At 40.6% G+C, this 11469-nt stretch overlaps 1 protein-coding gene across 1 annotated transcript in view; it reads right to left on the bottom strand.

The window, feature by feature from the left end:
• Positions 1 to 9526: 9526 nt before the first annotated feature.
• LIN28B (lin-28 homolog B) overlaps positions 9527 to 11469 on the bottom strand; it is a 95476-nt gene continuing 93533 nt past the window's right edge. The window contains exon 4 of the mRNA XM_004696224.2: positions 9527 to 9950. Coding sequence (XP_004696281.1) covers positions 9581 to 9950 — 370 coding nt within the window. The 3' untranslated portion in view covers positions 9527 to 9580. The remainder of the gene's footprint in view (positions 9951 to 11469) is intronic.

Genomic DNA, 11469 nt, shown 5'->3' with positions numbered 1-11469 from the left:
ATCACTAAATTGAACCCACATGCAACCATTGAGTCATTTCTGACCTTATAGAGGGTTTTCAAGGCTGGAAATCTTTTGGGGGAACAGACAGCCTCACCTTTCTCCTTTGGAGGGACTGGTGGGTTTGAACTACAGACCTTGTGGTTAGCAGCCCTACACTTACACAATGGCACCAACCAGAGTTCCTTGATTACTAAATTCAGGTGATGGAAATATTTGAGTAACAGTAAGTTGCTTTTTGCTGTGGCTTAAATTTTTATTGTTTTTACAAATTAAAGCAAATAAAAGGAAGAGCTTTTTAGAGAAATTTTCAATGTCGAGGGCATATTAAAACAGCCAAACTATCAAAAAATGATGGGTTGCCAAAAACTTCATATGAAAGCTTACATTGGAGTAATGTAGGCAGTGCAAATGCTGTATTGCACAACGATAAGGAAAGGTTAGGGTTCTGGGTCATCACAAATGTTATCCTTCAATGGGTGAGTCAATAGAGACAATAACGAGAATAAGGGATCCTGGGGGGTACAGAGGGTGTGGGGGCAGTCCAGGAGGTAAAAAATCTTTTGAAACTGAATGTGGTAGCGATTGTACAACACAACTTGATATGATTGAACTATGGAATGATATGTCTGGATTTACTCCTCATAAAATGCTTTGGAAAAAACAAACACAAAACAATGTTATCCTCCATTCCATGTCCTCTTCTAACCCAGTTGAATTTCTGGCAGTTCCCATTGATGTACTGCTGCAACTATTTTTTAATTGTCTCCAGCATAATTTTACTCGCATGTGATATTAATGATACTGATTTATAACATCTGCATCTATTGGGTCCTCTTTCTTTGGAACAGGCATGTATGTACATGAATCTCTTCCAGTATGTTGACCAGAAGCTAGCTCTCTTATAAATTCCTTGGCATTCTTGCGTTCTTCTAGCATTGATCTATCTGTTGAAAGACATTAATTGGTATTCATTCCATCAGATCGCAGTCTTGTTTTTTGCCAGTGTTTTCAGTACAGCTTGAACTTCGTCCTTTGATACCATCAGTTCTTGATGAGATGCTATTTCCTGAAATGGCTGAATGTCAACCAATTCTTTTTGGTGCAGTGACCCTGTGAATCTCAATTTTTGATGGTTCTTATATGGTTCAGTTTTTGCCCACAGAATCCTTTGCTATTGCAAATTTAGGCCTGAATTTTTTCCTTCCATCCTTCCAACTCAAGAAATACCACGTGTTCTTGCCTTTTGGTGTTCTAACTCCACATCTGTGCACATTCCATTATAATGCTTTACTTTGTTTCTCAAGCTGACCTTTGAATTAATGTTAAATTCTTTCACTTCATTATTTCTTCCACTGACTTTAGCTACTCTACATTCAAAAGCAAACTTCACAGTCTCTTCTGATACTATCTTTTTTGCCCCCTCTCTTTTTAATGGCATAATGGAAAAAAATATGAAGCTTGGTAATAAATACAAAAGCAACAGACAATAAATACTCAGGTGATGCAGATATTTCAATTAATAAGCAAGGGATTTCCAGACATTCAAGCTGGATTAGGAAGAGGACATGGAACCAAGGCTATCATTGTTGATGTCAGGTGAATTTCGACTGAAAGCAGAGAATACCAAAACGATGTTGATCTATATTTTGTTGGCTACACTTTGTAATGACCATTTGCTTTCTTCATGTATGGTGATGTGACCCCACAACTTTACTTGTCTTCAATCATTAGAGTTCAATGTATCAAATCTCTTCTTTGGATGGCCTATAAATTCATATAGCATATACTTAAGGTCATCATTCAGTTCTCATGGACGTTTCAATTTTCCATCAAGCCTTGTATATTGATGTTCAAGAATTTAATTTCATTTGCAATAGCTTCCAATTTTCTTTGACTCATACTGTGTACATTGCATATTCTGTTCATTAATGGACGTTCCAATTTTGTTCTCAATTTCAGTTAGGCCACATCAACATATGAAGGACCGAAGAGCTTTACTGTATTCACACCATTAAGGTCAACTCTGCTTTGAGGAGATCATTTTACCCCAATCATTCAAGGGGGTATGCCCCTAAAACCAGCAAGCAGCTCTGCTGGGCAGAGCTTTCATAGTATGCATTATTCCCCCTAGGCGAGCATCTAGCACAGTGGTTCTCAACCTGTGAGCCGTGATCTCTTTGGGGGTCAAAGGATCCTTTCACAGGAGTCGCCCAATTCATGGCAGTAGCAAAATTACAGTTATGAAGTAGCAACAAAAATAATTTTATGGTTGGGGGGGTCACCACAATATGAGAAACTGTATTAAAGAGTCATGGCATTAGGATGGTTGAGACTGATCTAGCAACTCATTCTGAGTTAGTGCACCCAGTGGCATAGCCTGGGAAGGTTCTCTGTGATCACAGTGAATTTTTTCCATGAAAGCAGTTTTGCTCAAAACTCATTGTGTGTGTGTGATGGCTGATTTAAGAGAACAGTCTGTGGCTGTGAAATTTTGTTTCTCCTTGGGAAAAATGTCACAGAAAGTGTGATGTTGAACACAGCTTACAAGGACAACAGTATGGAAAAAACTCGTGTTGTACAAGTGGTTTTGTTTCAAAAAAGGTGAAATGTCGATTGATGACAAACCCTGTTCTGGACATATGTCAACTTCCCCAACAGATGAAAATGTTGACTAGTAGTGCAGTTGGAGTTTGTTCCACTAGGTCAGACTGTTAATCAAGCTTTCTATTTAGAGGTTCTGAAAAGACTGCATAATAGTGCAACAAAAACAGGCCTATTTGTGGCAGATGGGGGACAGGTTTTGCAATCACAATGTATCTGCTCATGCAGCCATCTCAGTGTGCCAGTTTTTGACATAAAACAGTGTGCCTCTCTTGCCCCAGGCACCTTACTTACCTGACTTCGCTCCGTGCGATTTCTCTGCTTCTGAGTATGCAGAGGGGCATGAAAGGTCAGCGATTTGACATGAAGAGGTGAAGAGAAAAACGAAAGAGGTGCTGTCAGCTGTCCACACAGATGAGTTTGAAAAATGTTTCCAAGAATGGAATCTCAAATTTGACAAATGTATCAAGTGTAATGGAGAGTACTTTGAAGGTAATAGATGGTTTTGTTAAAAAAAAAAAAATTAAATTAAATACAAAGCTTTTGGGGGAAATATCCATTCCTCGGGGGTGCCCCCTAGTATGTCTTCTAACCTGAGGGATTCTTTCTCCATTACTCTGTCAGGAACGGTTCTGCTATTTAAAAGGGTTTCCCCTCACTTTCTTTGTCAGAAGTAGACCCGTCTTCCCATTCTGCTTTGGTCTGGAAACTCGGCTGTGGCCTCGCCTTTTATTTGTCATCTAACCACTGCCAATGGCGTTCACTTTCGCTCATAGCAACCCTCTAGGACAGATTAGAACAGCTCCCTGGGTTTGCTGTAAATTTATACGGGAAGGAAAAATTGAACTGCTGACCTTGCTGTTAGCTGACCAAAGCATAACACCCACTATGTCACCAGGGTTTATCAGTTATCTTAACATTATTTGCTTACTAATTGAAATATGTGAATCGTCTGTTTGTTGCTTTTGTTTCCATTGTTTTTGCATTTATTAACATGCTGCATAATTGTTCCATTAGGCCTGATGTTGTAGATAAAAAATTGTTGAGGCTCTAATCAGTGGTTCTCCACCTCCCTCCTGCCACGACCCTTTCATACAGTTCCTCATGCTGTGGTGACCCCCAACCATAAAATTATTTTCGTTGCTACTTCATCACTGTCATTCTGCTACTGTTATGGATGGGGCGACCCCTGTGAAAGGGCCGTTTGACCCCCAAAGGGATTGCGACCTCCAGGTTGAGAAACACTGCTCTAGATGATGCTGTGTTCTCTCAGGAGGATTGCAACTTTTGGCAGGCAGGATGGGAGAAAAAAATGTAGAAGAAAACTCACGTCCATCGACTGTAATGACTAGGGGAATGCTCAAGTTTATCATCCTATAACCCTTTGAACTTGGGAGTTGAAATCATTTTTGCAAGTCACCTTTTCAACCAAAGACTAGACTGGCCTACAAAACAAACAGCGTTACCTGAGTATTGTGAAAATGAGTCCATGGATTTTAAATGAATTAATCCATCCATTTATTCACTGTTAAAAATCTCTATGTGCCTAGATTATGCCCAGCCCTCTGAGAGCGATAAATTGGTGTTTCATGCATTTAATCTGTCTTTCAGGCAATTCAACATGACGGTGGTGGTGGTTGAAATGCACCCCTTGAGAGGTAGCTGCTAGGGATGAAGATGGAATATAAAAGCATGCCACTCAGGGGTTGCAAACATACTTTATTATGCTACAGGAACGATAGGCAGTGAGTGTTTTATTCAATTTCCATCCATTTATTTAAATAGGGATTTAATATATTTTCCTACAGAGGAAAATCCAGTGTCCATTATTCTATTATTCACTGATAAACGTGAAGGAATCGCCTTTCATGAAAACCACGACGAGCGGCCAGATTTCCATTTGCAGCCGAATCGAGAAGAAAATTGAAACTGTGCGTGTTATGCCTGTCTTTAGTAGGCAGTTTCAGGAGACCAAGTGAGGATAATCTAAGGGAAAAGCATCCAAATAACAATGCAGACTGCATTTCTTAAAGGGCCATTTGCCCTCGTGTCATTTATCACCATCTGTTTTAGTGGCGCGGCATGGGGCTTCTCACTCACGGTGGGCAGTTCAAAAGCACTTGCTTCTCTGCAGCAGAAAGACGAAGCCGTGCAATTCAGGAGCAGTCTCACCTCAGGACCCTATATAGGTTCACTACCAGTCAGAAGCGACTTGCTGGCAGTGGCTCTGGTTTTATTTTAGTGACAGAACACAGTGAGGCATCAAGTGACTTTTTTCGTTTTCCTTTTTTTTTAAGAGAGTGCAGATTAGGGCAAGCATAAAGCTTGACAGAAAAGAACCCCTAGAAAAAGAGGTCCAAACCCAAACCCAAACTATGCTGACTGATTCATGGCGACCCTGTGTGGCAGAGGCTAATAAAATGCATGTGTGGCGTGATTTTTGCTGATATTCCAAAACGTTCCTTGGAAGAGGATTAAAGTGAAGGCAAACTCAAGCGCAGGAGGGTATTCATTTTTTTTGGTTCCCAGCAAGCACCAGCTGAGCCTCCTCTCTGATGTACCAAACTTGAAACAAACACACAAGAAAACTCACTGCCATCGAGTTGCTTCTGACTCAGTGACCCTCTGGGACAGTGAACTGCTCCTTACGGTTTAATGGGAGCAGACGGTCCCATCTTTTCATGGGGAGCAGCTGGTGGGTTTGAAATGCCAACCTTGCAGTTAGGAACTCGAGTGACCCATCTAAAAAAGAATTAGCAGATAGACCCTATAATGCAACAAGTCACAGTACAAGTTGGTCACGAAATGGGGCTAATGGATGGGCTAGGTTCAGCAGCACATCTGATTGAGGAGGCTGTGAGGAGGTGCATCCCATGGATAATGGGGCAAGGGCAAGGCCTCTGGTTTGTATCTGCCATCACAAACACTTTATACCCTCTCTTTGAGAAACTGCATTTGTTATCCCTGGGAGCAGCAGGCTAGACAATAAGTCTATCTGGTATACTTTTAAAACTATCAAGAGGGTCAATTCCCTTCAAGAAATCAGTTAAAAACAACAAACTTACAGAGAGACAACAACAAAACACTCGCACCACTGATTTCTTAAATATCAGAGTGTCACTTTTATTAAGAATAAAATACCATGAAATGTGCAATTATTTGGGTTTCTAAATATCCTTCCCTTTCTTATTTAAAAAAATCAAATTTTAATAATTCAAGAAGAAAAAGTATAGTGACTGCTGTCAGGGGGAAAAATACAGCAGTCTACCGATTTCAGGGTATTCACTGATACACCAATTATTGCAATATACATTGCAGTCAGTACACCACAGACTCATATTCCCCCAGACATTAAACAGAATTGAATACAGTCAAAGCAGAACTAGGAGCTTTACCAAACAGCTCATAAATTCATCCCTTCGGACACCACGAAGAGGCAACATCATTCAGTGTATAAGAGCACCAGGCACGTTACTGAAACTCTCCATGTGCCACAAATGATCATTATCACTAGATTCTCAGTTCCAGCCATTTAAAAATCCTGTCCAAAGACAGAAATTCATTACCCTACCCACCCCATACTCATGACAACTTACATATTTTAAAATATAGGTACTATACAAGAAGTTCTGATTTCATGGAATCTGTTTCTGAAACATGATTTTTATAACAACAACAAAAATTACACCCCAAATCTTCTAATGAAAACCAGCAATGCAAATATAAAAATGATCCCACCACAATCTGCCAGGTAGCAAATGAATACCTCATAGGACGGAGCGACAGGTGGTGTCTTTCTTAGGAATGACATTTATGTTGAGATGTCAATAGCCCAAGTATTCTGTTTGCCATGGGGGTGAGGTTGAGGGACAATCTATTCAGACCTGCTGCCCAGACCATTAATAACCCCTGCAAACTGACGCTTCCCACAACCCTTCACTGTAGTAGCGAGGAGTGGCACTGCACTTTCAGTTGTTGGCAAACTGGTGCTAGTTAGTTACATGCCCAGGTCTTACAACCTGCAACCTACTTGCCTCAGGGGCAATACAGACAAGTAGTTCATCCAAGGATCCTGGCATCATTTACACTGCCTGCCAGCAGGAACGTATTCCTGCACGGATCCCCTTTCTACTGCCCACCCAGGCCCCCCTCCTTTGGGCAAAGCAGCTCCTTCCAAGATTGCTTCTCTGTTTTTGTTTTTTGCTTAAGTTGAAGAGGACCCATCCTTCTTCAAGGTAAGTACATGAAGACTTTAAGGAAATGTTGAAGAGACTCTGCTAAGTAAAATGAGATGCTTCATTACTCACCAGTGTTTCTCAGAAGCATGTAGCTGTGAATTGCTAACCATAAGACAGATAAAAAGGGTCTGTACCAGAGAGGTGCCAGCCTCCTGTAAGGCTAGAGCAGCATAAAGGTGTGCTATGCATCAACTATGAGGTAGCCTTTTGCTGTAAACAGAGTATTTCCCCCAGGTAAATGGGCCCCATGCTCACACCAGTGATGCTCGGATACACAGGGGTTCAGGAATTTTACTTTAAGGTTCTTTCACATGATACAAATAGGAGAACAGACATCTGACATTCAGAAATGTGATCTATCAAACTCAGAGGTAGTTACTAATATTAATACACAATACTTACATAAAGATCTAAGCTATTTGGTTTTGAGTAAGCAGGACTGTAGACCGTTCTGTAAAGAAGGGACGACAATCACAACAATATATGGTATGTTCCCTGAGCAAAGTTCTTTGTCCTGAGTATGTTATGTAAGAGTGATATTATTCTTATATAAAAAATAAACCCTAACTTTTTTTCAATCATAAGAGAATAAGCTTGGTCAATGTGCTCTTCATTGTTCAGTCTGGCAAGATGTTTAAAATGATTTCCAATTGCACCGGGAAAAGGACCACAGTTCTCAAGAGTTTCGTCCTAACAGTGATGTCAGCTCTGAACGTGTGATTTGTAAACAGGGGGCATCCAATGTTCAGGTCCATGATTTCCTAGTTCTTTAAGGTCAAGGAACTTTGGTTTGAATTTTCAAAGTGACTTACTCTTTTGCATTTGTACTATTAACCTGCTTAGCACACCTGCTAAAAATTAAATGATGCCACTTTGATTGGTCAACATAATTTAAATAAGCTTCACAATCCTCACGTAAGGCAAGGAAGTGCTTTTCTACGGCTACATCACATTCAGTATCGTCAAAGGTAAGCTTTGCATTTCAGCACGCTGCTATTTCAGAACAGACCGTGGAGAGGATTCAGGCTGCGGTGTCAGTGTCGAGGGCTGGCCTCCCAACCTGAGGCATGCTCTCCTGCGTGTGGCTTGCAGAAGCAGCAGCAACGCTAAGTCTCCTAGCGCAGGACAAATGGGGGGGGGGGGGAGGACTCAGCAGAATGGGTCTCCTTTTAATGATGCTGTTTTCCTGTTCTGATTATCTGAGCTTACACCAACAGGCTCATCTAAACAAACAAGCAAAAGCAAACAAAACCACATTTATTGCCAATGTTAACCTTCCTGGTGATGCTTCAGAAACTTATCTATAACATCTAGAATGAAAATGACACCCAAATCAATTATTTCTCATGATTGAAACCTTAAGGGACCGTGACTGCGAGGGGCTCCCTTGCCTGTTTCTTAATAGAATCGGGCCTGACCTGAGAAAACCATCCAACCCCAGTACTGGGTGTTCATTCTGAACCCAGCAGACAGATGATTTTGGCAGATGGAAGGAAAGCGGCTTCTAGAGGATCGTTTTTATTATATTAAATACTTGGAGCTCTCTGGTGCCAGACATATCGGCACCTCTGCTCCAGGCTTCACCACTTCAGTGGTCTGCCACCCAACACAAAGCTTTTTAATAGCACCTACATTTCATACGTTTTGGGCAATGGTGAGCATCCACTTGCTTCTCTTTCTCACCCCCAGGGCTTTATTCATTTCTGTGCTGTTTTTGCTTGCTGGCTTTAGAAACAAGTTAGATTGCTCTGCAGGGGGCGAACAGTCACCAAAGGTGCGCACCTCGCAAAGGTGCAGATTGGAGTTTCCCTCGTCTTCAGTAGTAAAGGGGGAGAGCCCGTGTGCCACCATCCTCAATTGTTTTTACAACACGGAATTAGCTGGTCTATCAAAGCAAAACTTAATTGCAACCCAATCACTACATTTACGCATACCCTCCCCGTTCATTTTCTTAACCAAAACATATTAACTTAAAACACTGAAGGTATCGGCACAGAAAGTACACATTCATTGTCTTTCTGGAGTGGTGTGTTCCAGAAGCAAAAAGAGCTGCGGCAGTCGGAGGCACATGGAACTGAGGTCCTGCCTTCAACCCGGGAAGAAAGAAGGTGGGGAAAGCCCGCTCTTCAGCTACCAAGTAAAAGAGGCAATCCCAAGCTCGGACAGACTCAGATGTCTTAAAGACTTTCAGTACCATATGCTGGGTAGCTCCGAGATCCGAAGTATCCTTTGGTTCACACAAAAGGTAACAGTCATGATTTTATTTTTGTGTCATAGAAAAAAAGATGTGTCAAGAAAAACTCCAGGGGTTATTTTCAAAACCACCTCGAGTACTCCATGTGGGATTTCAATTCTTGGAGATGTCCAATTAGGTGGGAGAGGGTGTGTGCTTACAGCTCTATACACACACATATATGAAGACAAACCCTCTTATATTTATGCCTACATTCCTAAATATAAACTCCTCAGGCATACACACACAGGCCCAGGCTCTCTCCCTCTCATTCACAAGTATATAGCTATACATAATATCTCATTCTCTGAATAACATAAAAGACGAGACACCTTGCTCGAAGGTAATTTGCTTAGAGTGATTTGTCTGTTTTTTTAAAAAAATTCACAGTCCCTCAACAGTAGTTAAAATTCCAAGCCAGATGCTGTTTGTGAAATACTGTTCCCCTGTACTTGCATGAGGTAGACTTCCCAACTGGGTAAAGACAATGATGTGTTACGAAGAATTAAGTCTTTTTCCTTTTTTGAACTGAAGGTCCCTTTCTGCTTTGTTCTTCTGGCGCTGCCGATGACTTGGTGGAGGAAGCTTCTGGAGGGGGCCTGCCCGACCGCTCCGAGACCTCTGACCTGGCCTCCTGAGGAAATGGTGGTGTTGTACAGCTGTGGCCCCCTCCCGCCTCTCTGGGGAGAGTCAAGGAGCACAGCTGGGATTCTGCTTCCTGTCTTCCCTGAGAACTGGTGGGCGGCTGTGCAACAGTTTTGTGCGGGCAGTTCGCCACCATGTGCGTGATGCTCTGACAGTAATGGCACTTCTTTGGCTGAGGAGGTAGGCTACATTCCTTAGCATGATGATCAAGGCCACCACAATTGTAGCATCTGCAAGCAAGAATAATAAATAGTAATACTTAGAGATAAGTAACAGATATCATACAAGATGGGGCACAATGGAGACGTGTCAAGATTCACAGTCAATAAGATCAGTTGTATTCTTAATGTGCCTTCTTTAGGTGGACATACATTAATAAGTATGTAGATACCTAATACGTATAGTTGTAATATATACCAGCTGCTTTGCAAATCACCGTCACAATGCTTGAGAAAGCTATAAAACTAGTAGTATGAAGACAAGAGCCAATACCAAACATGAGCATGAAATCATGGAAGACTGTCTTCTCACTTCCACATAAAAGTGGCTCTTTAGGTTTGCCACGCTGTGAGGTTCATTGGAAAAGGGCAGTTTAGCCCACTAGAGGGCAGCCAATAGTCAACAAAAGGTAACCAGCTAGCTCTCAAAAGGAAACACTTTAAAATACAGCTGTTATGTGACACACAACAATTCATTCTGCAACTGGGAAAATTATAGGCCAGATTAAGTTTTATGAGTTTAACGTTTCTTTGAATGTTGATTATTTTGATTGTGGAAACCATCAGAACTGGAAGTGGTGTTTTCTTCCCCTTTGTACAAGCGTTAAGTGGCATAGTGAAATGTGATACACAAGAAAGTCAGGTGTCTGTGGTGAATGCTACCTGGCAAATTACCAAGTAATTCTAGAGCAAATACAGTGCCTGAATCAGAACACTGCTATAAGAGAATCCTTCCACTTTAGATCAGATTAAGAAAAGCCAATGCACACAGTGAAGGGGCACGTTTCCTTTTTTTTCCTTCCCCTGAACACATATTCTTTCTTCTCTAGTTAGAATTGTTCCAAATTGAAATAAACACAAACCATACTTAATATCTGATGTGCAGGGAAATTATTTGGAAGATATACTTACAAATTTCAACCAGATTTCCTTTCAAAAAATTTTTTGATTACAATAGCAAAAACATTATAGAGTGGAGAAAATGAAAAAAGTAAACAAGCATACTTTTTTTTCTTTTTAAAATCATTTTATTGGGGCTCGTACAACTCTTATCACAATCCATACATCCATCCATTGTGTCAACAAACATACTTTCTTAATCCATTTGTTGGATGTAAAACTTGTTTTATATTTTGCAAGTGAAATGCCTTAAGAGATTTATTTTTCAAATTTTCTAAATATTTTATGATTCCACAAAGCTCATTACGTAGCACAAGTAATAATAGGCTGCAACATTTTTAAAAATTATAGGAAAATGAAAGTAATTAATTTAGGACTATCACAATAGGAATTACAATAACTAACTATATTTGCATATGTAAGAGAGAATAACAAGCTTTAGTAGCTTATACTACCTGCATTTCAAAGACAAAATACTAAACATAAGGGGCATAGGTGAGTTTGCACATTTTTATCTTCTGGGATAAGTTAGAAACAATGATGTTTTTAACTTGGCCCACACTAGGATAACTACTGCCAGAGTCTCCAGTCTCCAAAAATTACAGATTTTAGAATAATATATTTATAAAAT

The sequence above is a fragment of the Echinops telfairi genome, unplaced genomic scaffold, assembly GCF_000313985.2.
Source record: "Echinops telfairi isolate 266 unplaced genomic scaffold, ASM31398v2 ScPeMD7_3533;HRSCAF=4204_0, whole genome shotgun sequence".
Classification (NCBI taxonomy): Eukaryota; Metazoa; Chordata; class Mammalia; order Afrosoricida; family Tenrecidae; genus Echinops; species Echinops telfairi.
Note: the sequence above shows the minus strand (reverse complement) of the source record. Positions and strands in the feature narration are given on the sequence as shown.